At 37.0% G+C, this 16,384-nt stretch overlaps 1 protein-coding gene across 15 annotated transcripts in view; it reads right to left on the bottom strand.

Moving 5' to 3' along the window:
- EHBP1 (EH domain binding protein 1) overlaps positions 1-16,384 on the bottom strand; it is a 324,971-nt gene that overhangs the window by 276,580 nt on the left and 32,007 nt on the right. For all 15 annotated transcript variants that reach the window (XM_025353914.1, XM_025353912.1, XM_025353916.1 and 12 more), the window contains exon 3: positions 8,381-8,438. In XM_025353914.1, the coding sequence (XP_025209699.1) occupies positions 8,381-8,438 (58 nt within the window). The remainder of the gene's footprint in view (positions 1-8,380; positions 8,439-16,384) is intronic.

The raw sequence follows: 16,384 nt of genomic DNA, 5'->3' as shown, positions 1-16,384 counted from the left end.
GAAGGAAGGAAGGAAGGAAGGAAGGAAGGAAGGAAGGAAGGAAGGAAGGAAGGAAGGAAGGAAGGGAAGAAAAGAAAAGAAAAGAAAAGAAAAGAAAAGAAAAGAAAAGAAAGAGAGAGAGAGAGAAAAGAAAAGAAAGGAAAGGAGAGGAGAGGAGAGGAAAGAAAGAAAGGAAAGAAAGGGAGAAAGGGAGAAAGGAAGGAAGGAAGGAAGGAAGGAAGGAAGGAAGGAAGGAAGGAAGGAAGGAAGGAAGGAAGGAAGGAAAGAAGGAAGGAAGGGAAAGAAAGAAAGAAAGAAATGATTATCGTGTACTTCAAACTCCTTCTAAAACATAGTACAAAGTAAAAACTAGAATATATTCTGCTAGCCTGCGCAACATGGTGAAATCCCGTCTCTATAAAAAAAAAAAAAATTAGCCCAGCATGGTGGGAGGCTGAGGTCAGAGGATCACCTGAGCCCTGGGAGGTCGAGGCTGCAGTGCTGTGATCATACCACTGCACTCTAGCCTGGGCAACAAGTAAGATCCTGTCCTAAAAAATATATATCTTGAGGTGGCGCCCAAGATGGCTGAATAGGAACAGCTCCAGCCTCCAGCTCCCAGTGTTAGCGACAAAGAAGATGGGTGATTTCTGCATTTTCAACTGAGGTACCCGGTTCATCTCACTGGGGCGTGTCAGACAGTTGATGCTGGTCTGTGGGTGCAGCCCAACCAGCGAGAGCTGAAGCAGGGCAAGGCATTGCCTCACCTGGGAAGCGCAAGGGGGAAGGGAATTCCTTTTCCTAGCCAAGGGAAATTGAGACACACAACACCTGAAAAATCGGGTAACTCCCACCCTAATACTGTGCTTTACCAAGGGTCTTAGCAAACAGCACACCAGGAGATTATATCCCACACCTGGCCTAGAGGGTCCCATGCCCACGGAGCCTCCCTCATTGCTAGCACAGCAGTCTGAGATCTAACTGCAAGGCTGCAGCGAGGCTGGGGGAGGGGAGCTCGCCATTGCTGAGGCCTAAGTAGATGAACAAAGCCGCCAGGAAGCTCGAATTGGGTGGCACCCACCGCAGCTCAAGGAGGCCTGTCTGCCTCTGTAGACTCCACCTCTGGGGACAGGGCACAGCTAAACAAACAGCAGCAGAAACCTCTGCTGATTTAAAAGTCTCTGTCTGACAGCTTTGAAAAGAGCAGTGGTTCTCCCAGCACGGAGGTTGAGATCTGAGAATGGACAGACTGCCTGCTCAAGTGGGTCCCTGATCCCTGAGTAGCCTAACTGGGAGACATCCCCCACTAGGTGCAGACTGACACATCACACCTCACACAGCTGGGTACACTCTGAGATGAAGCTTCCAGAGCAAGAATCAGACAGCAACACTCGCTATGCAGCAATATTCTATCTTCTGCAGCCTCTGCTGCTGATACCCAGGCAAACAGGGTCTGGAGTGGACCTCAAGCAAACTCCAACAGACCAGCAGCTGAGGGTCCTGACTGTTGGAAGGAAAACTAACAAACAGAAAGGACACCCACACCAAAACCCCATCAGTACGTCACCATCATCAAAGACCAAAGGTAGATAAAACCACAAAGATGGGGAAAAAGCAGTGCAGAAAAGCTGGAAATTCAAAAACTCAGAGTGCATCTCCCCCTCCAAAGGAACGCAGATCATTGCCAGCAACGGAACAAAGCTGGACAGGGAATGACTCTGACGAATTGAGAAAAGAAGGCTTTAGTCGATCAAAATTCTCAGAGCTACAGTAGGAACTACGTAACCAGCACAAAGAAACTAAAAACTTTTTAAAAGAATAGATGAATGGATAACTAGAATAATTAATGCAGAGAAGACCTTAAAAGAACTGATAGAGATGAAAACCATAACACGAGAACTATGTGACAAACGCACAAGCTTCAGTAACCAACTTGATCAACTGGAAGAAAGATTATCAGTGATTGAAGAGCAAATGAATGAAATGAAACAAGAAGAGAAATGTAGGGAAAAAAGAGTAAAAAGAAATGAACAAAGCCTCCAAGAAACCTGGGATTATGTGAAATGACCAAATCTACATCTGATTGGTGTGCCTGAAAGTGACGGGGAAGATGGAACCAAGTTGGAAAACACTCTGCAGGATATCATCGGATTCACAGCCGAATTCTACCAGAGGTACAACGAGGAGCTGGTACCATTCCTTCTGAAACTATTCCAATCAATAGAAAAAGAGGGAATCCTCCCTAACTCATTTTATGAGGCCAACATCATCCTGATACCAAAGCCTGGCAGAGACACAACAAAAAAAGAGAATTTTAGACCAATATCCCTGATGAACATCGATGCAAAAATCCTCAATAAAATACTGGCAAACCGGATTCAGCAACACATCAAAAAGCTTATCCACCATGATCAAGTGGGCGTCATCCCTGGGATGCAAGGCTGGTTCAACATTCACAAATCAATAAACATAATCCAGCATATATATGAACCAAAGACAAGAACCACATGATTATCTCAATAGATGCAGAAAAGGCTTTTGACAAAATTCAACAGCCCTTCATGCTAAAAACGCTCAATAAATTCGGTATTGATGGAACGTACCTCAAAATCATAAGAGCTATTTATGACAAACCCACAGCCAATATCATACTGAATGGGCAAAATCTGGAAAAATTCCCTTTGAAAACTGGCACAAGACAGGGATGCCCTCTCTCACCACTCCTATTCAACATAGTGTTGGAAGTTCTGGCTAGGGCAATCAGGCAAGAGAAAGAAATCAAGGGTATTCAGTTAGGAAAAGAAGAAGTCAAATTGTCCCTGTTTGCAGATGACATGATTGTATATTTAGAAAACCCTATTGTCTCAGCCCCAAATCTCCTTAAGCTGATAAGAAACTTCAGCAAAGTCTCAGGATACAAAATCAATGTGCAAAAATCACAAGCATTCTTATACACCAGTAACAGACAAACAGAGAGCCAAATCATGAATGAACTTCCATTCACATTTGCTTCAAAGAGAATAAAATACCTAGGAATCCAACTTACAAGGGATGTAAAGGACCTCTTCAAGGAGAACTACAAACCACTGCTCAGTGAAATAAAAGAGGACACAAACAAATGGAAGAACATACCATGCTCATGGATAGGAAGAATCAATATCGTGAAAATGGCCATACTGCCCAAGGTTATTTATAGATTCAATGCCATCCCCATCAAGCTACCAATGAGTTTCTTCACAGAATTGGAAAAAACTGCTTTAAAGTTCATATGGAACCAAAAAAGACCCGCATTGCCAAGACAATCCTAAGTCAAAAGAACAAAGCTGGAGGCATCACGCTACCTGACTTCAAACTATACTACAAGGCTACAGTAACCAAAACAGCATGGTACTGGCACCAAAACAGAGATATAGACCAATGGAACAGAACAGAGTCCTCAGAAATAATACCACACATCTACAGCCATCTGATCTTTGACAAACCTGAGAGAAACAAGAAATGGGGAAAGGATTCCCTATTTAATAAATGGTGCTGGGAAAATTGGCTAGCCATAAGTAGAAAGCTGAAACTGGATCCTTTCCTTACTCCTTATACAAAAACTAATTCAAGATGGATTAGAGACTTAAATGTTAGACCTAATACCATAAAAATCCTAGAGGAAAACCTAGGTAGTACCATTCAGGACATAGGAATGGGCAAAGACTTCATGTCTAAAACACCAAAAGCAACGGCAGCAAAAGCCAAAATTGACAAATGGGATCTAATTAAACTAAAGAGCTTCTGCACAGTAAAAGAAACTACCATCAGAGTGAACAGGCAACCTACAGAATGGGAGAACATTTTTACAATCTACTCATCTGACAAAGGGCTAATATCCAGAACCTACAAAGAACTCAAACAAATTTACAAGAAAAAAGCAAACAGCCCCATCAAAAAGTGGGTGAAGGATATGAACAGACAGTTCTCAAAAGAAGACATTCATACAGCCAACAGACACATGAAAAAATGTTCATCACTCGCCATCAGAGAAATGCAAATCAAAACCACAATGAGATACCATCTCACATCAGTTACAATGACAATCATTAAAAAATCAGGAAACAACAGGTGCTGGAGAGGATGTGGAGAAATAGGAACACTTTTACACTGTTGGTGGGACTGTAAACTAGTTCAACCATTGTGGAAAACAGTGTGGCGATTCCTCAAGGATCTAGAACTAGAAATGCCATTTGACCCAGCCATCCCATTACTGGGTATATACCCAAAGGATTGTAACTCATGCTGCTATAAAGACACATGCACACGTATGTTTATTGCAGCACTAGTCACAATAGCAAAGACTTGGAATCAACCCAAATGTCATCAGTGACAGACTGGATTAAGGAAATGTGGCACATATACACCATGGAATACTATGCAGCCATAAAAAAGGATGAGTTTGTGTCCTTTGTAGGGACATGGAAGCAGCTGGAAACCATCATTCTCAGCAAACTATCGCAAGAACAGAAAACCAAACACCACACGTTCTCACTCATAGGTGGGAACTGAACAATGAGATCACTTGGACACAGGAAGGGGAACATCACACACCAGGGCCTATTGTGGGGAGGGGAGAGGGGGGAGGGATAGTATTAGGAGATATACCTAATGTAAATGACGAGTTAATGGGTACAGCACACCAACATGGCACATGTATATATATGTAACAAACCTGCACATCGTGCACATGTACCCTAGAACTTAAAGTATAATAATAAAATAAACAAACACAAAAACAAATAAAAATCCCCTTCCATGGTAAAAATAAAATAAAATAAAAATAAATATCTATATATATATATATATATATATATATCTCTTTTCTGACCAATAGTTGCAGAGATTTGTTCCTCCTACATGAGTTCAATGGTACTTAGCAGTAAGTAATGTATATTTTAAAGGAAAAGCATCAGAAAACAGAAAGGTCTTTCAGAATAAAAAATGGTTCTAATCTTTAGATTTAATGTAACCGATAGCTAACTTAATAGCTAGAAACAAATGGTTTTCAAAAATTCTGAAATGTCATGGATCTCACTCTCAAGTTTTTTTTTAAGTTGCTTAACTTTTACAATAATATAATCATTTCCTTCATAGTTTCTGGAACTTATTTTTATTTCCCTATTTAGCTTATTATATACAATTTATAAAACGGCATTTCCCGTCTTTTTTTTTTTTTTTTTTTGGGGGGGGGGATGGAGTTCTGATTTTGCTGCCCAGGCTGGAGCGCAATGGCATGATCTCAGCTCATTGCAACCTCCACCGCCCGGGTTCAAGCTATTCTCCTGCCTCAGCACCCACACAGCTGGGATTACAAGCATGTGCCACTACATCCAGCTAATTTTGTATTTTTAGTACAGATGGGGTTTCACCATGTTGGTCAGGCTGGTCTTGAACTCCTGACCTCAGGTGATCCACCTGCCTCGGCCTCCCAAAGTGCTGGGATTACAGGCATGAGCCACTGCGCCCAGCCTAAAACAGCATTTTCATAAATACATGAACATACTGCATCATACTAACTTTTCACAAGAAGTACATCTGTTTCAAGAGAAATCACAATGATTCTAACGTATCAGTAAAGATTTTAAAATATTAAGAGCATGACAAATGGAAAATTCATTCAACAATAAGTAATTTCTTCTAGAAAATATTATATTCTAAGAAAACCAACCTGTAGCCTCTTATGTTTGCATTTTGGATTCAAACAATGTTTGATACAATATGAAAAAGAATCTGAACCTAACAGAAGTTATTTGACTGACTTTTCAATATTTTCAATGTAAATGCAACGAAATAAAAAAGAATATCAAACATCAAATATAGGTTTTTCTTTTCTTTTCTTTTTTTTTTTTGGTAGAGATGGGGTTTTGCCATGTTGCCAGGCTGGTCTCGAAATGCTGGACTCCAGTGATCCAACTGCCTCAGTCTTCCAAAGTGCTAGGGTTACAAGTGTGAACCACCACACCCAGCCAGGATATTCTTAATTGACCTATAATCTAACGTATTTCCTTCTGTTTCTCATTTTCTCTTAGAAAATAATTGCCATCTAATTTTTTTTCAAACCCTGAATGTGGCATTCAAGCTAATTATTAAAAGAGATAAATTGTTTTTTGTTGATAACTAAAAACATTTAGAGGCTATTTCTAAAATGTATAGGTCTAGTCATATTCACCTGTTATACTTAGTGGATAAATTTATATTGGTCCTTTCCACAAATCTTATATTGACGAACAAATGTTATGTTTCTTTTTAGAACCCTTTCTCATATGTTAATAGTAAGAAAGCATTCAAATTACAATGCTCCCAAACTATAAACGTATGCTTTAAAGATGCTGCTGCTCAGGATGTGAGGCAACTGAAACTCTTCAAATTGCTGGTGAGAGTGCTTAGCAATTTCTTACAAGTTAAAAATGAACCTACCCTATTACCTGGTTATGCCTTTCCTTGGGATATGCTCAAGATAAAAAAATATTTTTCCCCAAAGACACTTGTACAATAATGTCTATAGCAGCTTTATTCACAAGAGTAAAAAACTGGGAAAAAAAAAAAAAAACAAAACCAAATGTTCATCAACACAGGAAGAGATAATCAAATCGTAGTATATTTGCATGGTGGAATACTACTTAGCAATAAACAAATAAATACCAAAACAGCATGAATAAATCTCAAAAACGTTATGACAAGTGAAACAAGCCTGACTATACTACTGTACTATTTTACATGAAACTCAAGAACAAGCAACACTAGTCTATGGTGACAGAAAATCAAAACAGTGTTCACCTCTGAGAGTTGGGAACTGCCTAGAAGAGGAACAAAAGAAAAAAGTGATGGAAACACTCTGTATCTTTACAGAAGTGGTAATTATACAAGTATACACATTGATCAAAGCTTACTGAATTATAAAATTAAGATCTGTGTATTATACACATGTAAGTTTTAGCTCAATAAAAATAAAAGACTTGAAAAAAATGCCCTAAATAAAAAATTTTAAATCCAGAAAATTGTAGAATTTCAATTAAAACTAATAAAGTTTTCTTTATACAGGTCTACTTGTAGAAAAACTAACATTCAATAAACATTCTTGTGGTCATTGTATAGTAACAAAAAATATAGTCACATTTATTTATAGAACAGAATTTTGTTTTTAGAGACACAGTTTCACTCTGTCACCCAGGCTGGAGTGCAGCGGCACAATCCTAGCTCAAAAAAGCCTCAAACTCCTGGGCTCAAGCGATCCTCCCACCTCAACCTCTTGAGTAGCTGGGACTACAGGTGTATCAACACACTTGGCTAATTTGCTTTTGTTTTTGCTTTTATTTTTGTTTTTGTTTTTGTAGAGATGGGGTCTCACTATGTTTCCCAGGCTGATCTTAAATTCCTAGCCTCAAGTGATCCTCCTGCCTTGGCCTCCCCAAAGTGCCAGGATTATAGGCATAAGGATAGAATCTGACCAGGATAGAATTTTTAAAATATCTGTAGAACTGTTATTGAATTTTATAAAATTCTGTTCCACTCCCCACAAACAAAATTATCAGTACTAAAAGAAATTTAAATCTTTGAAAAACCCAACTCCTCTTCTGCAACCCAGCAACAGACTCAGATAACTCGTAACTCCTTAAGTGTGCCCTAACTTTGTCATCTTGTAATCTAAATAAATTAATCTTAGGTACAATTGTGTAAGTGGCACCTGTTTAATCATTAATTCTTAACACTGTAGTACAGAGAAGTTACTTAACTATTATGTTATTCAAGGCTCCTGTCCTAGTCCATTTGTGTTGCTGTAACAATATGCCACAGACTGAGTAACAAATAACGAGCAGAAATCTATTTTCTCACAGCTCTAAGAGCTAGAAGTTCAAGATCAAGGCATCAGCATCTGGTGAGGACCTTCTTTGTGCATCCTCATGTGGCAGAAGGCAGAAAAGAAAAAAGGAAACAAACTCCCTCTATCAAGCCCTTTTATAAGGATGCCTAATTCAATTCACAAGGGAGAAGTCCTTACCCTAATCACTTCTTAAAGGCCCCCCCCACCTCCTTATATTAGGTTGGTGCAAAAGTAACCACAGTTTTTGCTATTAAGGCAAAACCGCAATTACTTTTGCACCAACCTATTCTATTACACTGGCAACACCTGATTTTTTTCAAACCATAGCAATTACCAAATTCAAGACCAAAACTCAGGTATCTGGCTCCTATTTTAAGAACAAGCAGTTAAAAGATTATAGCATCTGATCAATCCATTTTCAGTAGACAATCAAGAAAAAAAAAAAATCAAGTAACATTTAAAAATATTCTACACTGGAACCAGAGCAGTTTGCTAATTTGTATTCAACATTTAGGTAAGAAATTTAGAAAATACACTAACCTTAGAAGACTTCCTTCGGCTTCTTCTGGTCCAAACTACCACCAGTTTATCTGGTTGCCTGCCAAACAGAAAAAAAAGTTAAACATAATTTATCTTAAATAAATAAAGTTTCATCTTAGTGCCTTCAAAAGAGCAAAAATGTCATCTGCTTTAGGTTACATAGAGCAGCTACTGTTACAACAAAGCTCTATCAAATATAGTAGATGTTGACTACAGATGTCACCTAATTTGCATAACTAATATTTCCTCCTTGTCTTTTCTAACAATACTTTAGCAAGTTAATTCACAGGGACAAACCAAGTAAAATAAAATATTTAGAACTGGTTACTATTTTAAAAAGAAAAAGCACACACATATCTTCTCCAAAAATTAATACCATACTTCTAACACATTATTCCCTTTAATGTGAAGTAAACAGGTATAAAAAGGGCACTTCCAAAATAATTTAAATCTATGAATTCACTACTTTTGCATCTCTATATCTCATGAACAATGCTTGTGGTTTTTAAAACATTATTGTAGCCAATCATCTCAATTATCTTCATAAAAACAATACGGTACTGAAAAAACAGGCAAGGTACATACTATTATCCCTATTTTAATTAAGCTTAAAAGACTATTAAGTTAAATAACTAATCAAAAGCTCTGGCAGAACCAAGACTGAAATACAGTCTTCTAATCTCAGATTTCTCTTCTTTATCTTCCACTAATATAAAGTCAAACAAAAATAATACATTTTCAGGTAATATTAGGTTGGTGCAAAAGTAACTACGGTTTTTCCCATTCCTTTTATTGGCTAAAACCGCAATTACTTTTGCATCAACCTAATATAACAAAGTTCTCTTTTGTTCTTATGAAAAACATCAAGATTATAAGTTATTTTACTTAAATTTTCATTTAAAAAAAATCTTAGATAAAAGCTTCTTAACCAAGAAATGAATGCCATACTCATCTTGTTGACCTTCACCATTTTCTATGTCCTGTTCATTTTACACTGGAATCCCTTGCCTTCAGCAGATAACCTTTCCTTCTGTTTCATTTAATTAAAAACATATACACATACATAAAAGGCCTCCAGCCTTAAACTTCTCGCTCAGTGATCCACCTACAAACCTATACGAGAGTTATACCAATGGAAAAACAAACAACCGTTAAAAGAAAAAAAAAAAAAAAAACACCTTGTTCAACACAAAAACCTGGACTAGGACAATTACAGTGAGTAAGGATGGGGTGCAGTATAACATGATAGATGGGGTTGGGAAGAAGGTATGATCAATGATGGCAAGTTAACAAGAGGAGAACAGTAGCCAACAAACGTAAGCTACCTCATTTGAAAACACTGATGGCTTGCCAGAACATTTTACCTAGACTACTGCACTATCCTCTTCACTTATGCTCTCATCTCCACAGCTCCAGCCCAACTTCAACTCTGAAATTATATTTTGACAGTACTTTTATAGAAATGCTATCTTACAGTTTTTCCTTGTTTATCATCATATGCTGGGCTCTTACACTGAAGGTACTACCAACTGGCCCTTGCAGGTTGAATTTTACAGGCTTACTTGACTGAAAGAGTATTCTATTTTATTTTAGTTTTAACTTAAACTCTTTTAAAAAGTTCTTAAATATCTTTAAACAAGGCCTATGCTGTACAGATTAGGAGAGCCTCTAACACTACCAACTGCTTCACACCTGACCAGCTTCACTGTTTAAAATCATCTATCTAGACCCTATGTGCATTTGGCCCTGCAACACCCTTGTTTCTCAACATGGCTTATAAGGTATTTCACTCACCACTTGACTCTGATCTAGCTCTCTAACTGTATAACCTGCAAATATCTCATAGGCATCTTGCTCTATAACCGACCCCTGAACACATATTCCTTCATTTCTTCACATCTTTGCAATGTTACAACATTTAAAAAAACAAAAGAGCACACACAAAAACTTCCTCTTCCATTTTTCTACCTGGTAAACTCCTAATTTATCACTTTCTCTGTGTAACCCTGACCATTTCTCATGTCATCTCCTGCCCCATCCCCTCCCACCCATCCCATATTCCAAGCCTCAGAGTTAATTACACCTGTGTTCCCAATAATAACCTAGACACACCTATTTTCTATTTTAATACTCTGTATACCTTGTATTGTAAGTATTTATTATTTCTATCTCTCCCACTAGATTGCACTATCTTATCAACCATATCTTATTTATCTTTGTATTCCTAGCAACTAATAATCTAGTACGAGGTTGAGGCTCAATGAGTATGTGGCACTGAATAAACCTTAAGTTTCATCCAAGAACTCCCAATTGTTTAATTATAATTGATGAGGTCCAACTGAAGCCAGTAGCTATATAATACATCATCCCTGCAACTCATCCAAGCTTTGCAGGGATCCTCATCCTGGCTGCACATTAAAATACAAACTCTAGGGAAGCATTTCTAAATATTGATACCTAGGTTCCAGCCCTGGATAATCTGACTTAATTGGTCTGGTGTGCAGTTTTTTAAATTCCACAGGTGATTCTAACGTGCAGCCAAGGCTGACAACCACTGTTTGACTTGAAAGTCTAGTGAGGCATTACCTGTGATGGCAATGAGAGTGTCTCCCCTACACAACATCCTCCTAGTGCCACCTGAACTGTTGCCTCATTCTAGCACCCTCCTGCCACTCAACGCATCTCAGTGCTTCAGAAAATGAAAGCTTTTTTAGCATAAAAAAGCAAGAAGGGTGGTCTCCTAAGCTGTATGTATGCCTGATGTCCCAAGAATGTAAATAGATCATAAGTCACTTATTTAAGAATGCCCCCAGAGATAGCTAGACATTTTAGTGATTTTAAGTCAAGTTCACATTTTAAATATCTTCACTAGAAATCAGTCCACCATTTTATTATCAGGAACAAACTGAGGCAGAGTGTTCTAAAATAAAGAACTGCTGTGGGTTATTATTCTCAATAGAAGGGTACCAAGAACCACATAACTGGCTATCCATAATTAATATTTTAAGCATTCATATACACTAGAAAATAACCATTAAATATTTACTTATGTACTCCCAAGAGACCAGACACAGGACAGCTGTGAGAGTTTTCTCCAACTACCAACAAACCTACAATCATATAATTTCCTGTCAAAAAAGTCAAGAAAACCTGATAGGGTTTCAGAGAGAACGCAACAATCGCATACTTAACATCTCTATTCCATCACTTCAGTTTAGTTAGTAGGTAGCCCTATATATAATACACACACATTTTTATATATTACATATAAACATTTTATGGACATACACATAAAATGTATGCACAGTCACACTTCCTATGAAATCTGTCTAAAGGGCTCCATTGGAAAAGTTGAGGCCTTTTCGTGGGCTTGTTCAAGGAAGGAAACTGTGCATTTAAAAATAAAGATCTAACACCTTCTATCCTGTCTTCAAAGCCATTAAAAAGGAACATCTTGAATCTGAAGGTGGCATGTTTTGTCTCAAATTGTGCTCTTGACATCAAATTCTGGAGAGGAAGAAAGAAGCTAGGAAAAAGGACAGGAGACAGCAGTGAAGAAGAGCAGAGAGGACTGAAGTGGAGAAGAGAGGAGAAGCTAAAAGGAGAGCTACAATATTCAGATTATAAAGCAATTAGCTTGAGCTTTCCCTGGCATGCAACTAAGGCGTGCCCTCCTCTTCACCACTAAGTGAACTACTGCGTATGAAAACTAAGTTTAAAGAAAAACATTTCTGGCTTATTTTAACTCCTTTACTCTTTTCCACTCTCTGATGTATGACACACGTGTGAGGTGAAACTTTAAAAGCCGTAAGAGAAACCCAAAACTATCACATGAAAATCACTCCCATCACTTTCCATAATCATAATAAGCATTCAACAAATATTTTACTGAATGTCTGCTATGTTCCTGGCACCATGCTGAGCAATGGAGATACAAGGATGAAAGAAAGATCCACTGGAAGTTCACAATCTAGTGGGGAGACAGACCATTAAACCAACTACCCTAGCCCAGGCACAACCTTGGAGAACACAGAGTAGATGAAAAGACCTTAGCTTAAAGAAACTATTTATAAATATCTCAGGAAACAACATGAACAGTGGCAGAAAGTACCGGCCCAACCACAGAGATTACTAGATTTAAAATTTGTAAAAACTGTAATTTACAATGACACTTTCAATGTAAAGCCCAACAAAAGATGAGTGACTAATTATCGTATGTCTGTGTACTAGAAAATCACAGAGGCATTAAAAATATTTTCTAAGAACATTTGCAAACATAGGACAATGCTTAGGATATCATGGTCTGTTTGTTTAATATAGATTTCAATTTTTCTATACTATATAATAAGAGAAGAACCAAAAGGAAATACCTCAAATTACTATCTGTGTTTATTACTGGGAAGTAAAATTACGTGTCATTATACTTTTCTGTATTTTCTACCATGAATTTGTATTACTTTATGCTGGTGGGAGGTATTTAAATGTGGGGAGTGAGCTACTAAAAATAAATCAGTTGCACACTTACTAAGAAGTAGAATAAATAAATACATATAAATCAGAACTTTTAAGTTTGGAATTAATTATGAATAGACAGAATTAAATAAATTATTTTTTTTTAATTTCAGAGAAATCACAAAGCCCTCAAACAACTAAATTAATTTGTTTTCCAAGTCAACAGAAGTGGGGGAGTAGTATTCTTTGTCTTAAGTTAACATAAATGTTCCCCTAAGATCTGAGCAAAATTTTTAAATAGGCCCCACTTGACTCTGGCAACCTCCCCTCCTTTTTTGGTAGCTCCTTCAATTCCTGGGCCATTCTTTCTCAGGCACTGAAAGTCAACATGACATTCCAGTATGGGCTGGCCAGACCCAAACAATAATATGACAAATTCTTTTCAGACCACTCACTTTTTTTCTATATCAATTAAAATTCCCATTTCTCCAGGATAAGTATCTTAGGAGGTTATTAAGAGGAAAGGAATCCGGGGAAAAAACTTGTATTAATTCAAGAGATATGAATTTATAAAAGTGGACCTTTCAAAGATGACATAGTACACAGTTGTACCTCCATATCTGTGGGGGATTGGTTCCAGGACCCCCCACAGATACCAAAATCTGAGGATGTTCAAGTTCCATATATAAAATGATGCAGTATTTGCATATAACCTATACAAATCCTCTTGTATACAGTCACACACTGCTTAACGATAGAGATATAGTCTGAGAAATGCATCATTAGGCAATTCTGTCCTTGTGCAAACATCACAGAGTATACTTACACAAACCTGGGTGGTATAACCTACTACACACCTAGACTATATGGGAGAGCCTACTGCTCCTAGGCTAGAAACCTGTACAGCATGTTACTGTATTGAATACTGTACGTAATTTTAACACAATGGTTATTTGTGTATCTAAACATATATAAACATAGAAAAGGTACAGTAAAAAATACAGTATTATAATCTTATGGGACCACCTTCAGGTATGTGGTCTGTTGTTGACCAAAACATTCTTCGACAGTGTATGAGTAAGTTTAAATCATCTCTACGTTACTATACCTAATACAACACTGTAAATACTATGTAAATAGTTGTTACAATATATTGTTTATATTATTTTTTGTTATTATGTTGTTATTTCTTTTTTTTTTTTCCCTGAATATTTTCAAGTCACAGTTGGTTGAATCCACAGATTCAGAACCTGCGGATAAGGAGGGCAGACTGTATGTAGAAGAGAATTCTAGACCAGGAATTAGGTCTGATACTAAATGACTTTAGAAATATCTCTTTCTTTCTCTGAGCCTATTCCCTAATTTGGACTTCACTAAAATCTCAACCAGTTAAAAAACAAACAAACAAAGAAACAACAACAACAAACACTGACACTAATTGGCCAAATATTTGGTGGTTTAAAAGCAAAATGAAAAATTCAGAAATAGGGTAAAGAATATGAGGCAAGGATATTTGTCTCCTGTCTATTAACAATCTAGAGGTAGCTAATATTACCACCTTTGAACAACATTATGAAAGGGAAAGTAATAACTTTTAGCAGAGCAGTAAACTATCAGATTTATGCTCCCTGTCCAAGGCACAGTGTTAATCATGAGAGGTGTTACAAGAAGTACCCTACTCCCAGCCCTTTCCAACCACCACTACCATGTTGGCATTAAGATGGGGCCACATCATACTTCTCACTACTAGAACATGAGAAGGGGTCTATGTCACTTCTGGAGTAAATGAATAATAAACTAGTATATTTTCCCCCACACTATCTAAATGGACAGGATTCTAGAACACACAGGAGGGCATAGTCGTAAGAGCTGCCTGGGCCCCTGAATGACCACACAGAAGGTCAGTTGACCTGGAACATCCTCTCTACATTGAGAAGTGAGCAAAAAATAAACTTTTGTTAGGTTAACCAACTTGGATTTCCGGGTGTATCTGCTACAGTAACCCCTCAATGTTCTAGAAAACTCAGTAAATTAAAAAAAACACACATAACAATAATAGTTGCTGTCTTGTAAAAGTTTACATTTCAAAGTGCTGAGACCGTATTTATCCTTTTTATGTCCTATCAGTTTTCATTTGTATGAAATCACTATTCCAAAAAATAAAAGATAGCGGTACCTCAAAACTTGGAAAGCCTCCAAGCTTTTCCTAAATTAAAAATAAGGAACTTTGTAAGTCTTTGGAACACAAAAAGTACAACACATTTCTCTCACCACAGAATCCAGGATATGCTTAAAATAAGAAAAAAAGAGCTCAAAACATTAATACCAAATTTAACTGAATAGGCACTTCACTAATAAGGTTATTTCTTTTAGAGAAAAGGACTCTTAGCCATAAATGAACATTTCATGGTAGGATGCTGTGAAAATTTAAACAAAAAAGGGGGAGATTGTCTTATCACAGAAATACTCTAACTTTACTATTTCTCAAGTAATTATTTTTATCCTTCAGTAGGTCCATCTGCCTCCTATTAAACTACCACTACTACAGCTCCAGTTAATTATACTCCTTTATGCTTACTCACAAGAGTTATTTAGCAAGCTGCAGTAATTATTCAATAGGGAAAAAATTATACAAATACAAGACAAAGTACATACACAGGATATATTTCTTTTCTGTAAAAATAAAGGACAATTCTAATAATAAAAGATGCAAAACATCTTTATCAGTTAAATAAAAATACTTTGTTTTTTTACCTATATTTTTGTTTCACTCTATTGTTTAAAAAATATTTTAACAGAGCAATTACTTTTGGTTAAAAATAACTGATAACGCAAATGAACTTTTCTGACAGGTATTTCTAATATCTATATTCCAGTATTTAGAAACAGCACCTCAAATTGAGGAAACATAGTTTGATGTTTGGCATATTACAGCAGAGTGTACTTTCAGATGGGCCATCAAAAATAAATAAATAAATAAATATCTTACTAACAACAGTATAAAGAATTTACTATTTTTCTTTCTTTCTTTTCTTTCTTTCTTTTTTTTTTTTTTTTTGAGACAGGCTCTCACTCTAGCCCAGCCTGGAGTACAATGGAGTGATCATAGCCCACTGCAGCCTCAGACTCCTGGACTCAAGCAATCCTCTTGCTTCAGCCTCCTGAGTAGCTAGGACTACCGGCACATGCCACCACAACAGATAATTTTAAAATTGTTTTGTAGAGATTGCTATGTTGTCCAGGCTGGTCTCCAACTCCAGGCTTCAAGTGATCCTCCTGCTTGAGCCTCCCAAAGTGTTGGGATCTCAGGCGTGAGCTACCACACAAGGCCTAATTTTTCTAATATAAGAATATTTGTAAGACAAACAGCACTATAATGAATCACTGCTGTATATGTATGCAATATTGGTCTTCTCAAATAATACTTCATACTTTATTGTTTTATAGTATCACCCATAATAAATTCCTTTAATTTAGCATATTATTTACTCTTCTCTTTTTTTTCCAGACCTATTGGAAGAAGACTCACATGTCACTAAAACAAATATTAGT

Source organism: Theropithecus gelada, chromosome 13, assembly GCF_003255815.1.
Source record: "Theropithecus gelada isolate Dixy chromosome 13, Tgel_1.0, whole genome shotgun sequence".
Lineage (NCBI taxonomy): Eukaryota > Metazoa > Chordata > Mammalia > Primates > Cercopithecidae > Theropithecus > Theropithecus gelada.
This window is presented reverse-complemented; position numbering and strand designations above follow the sequence as displayed.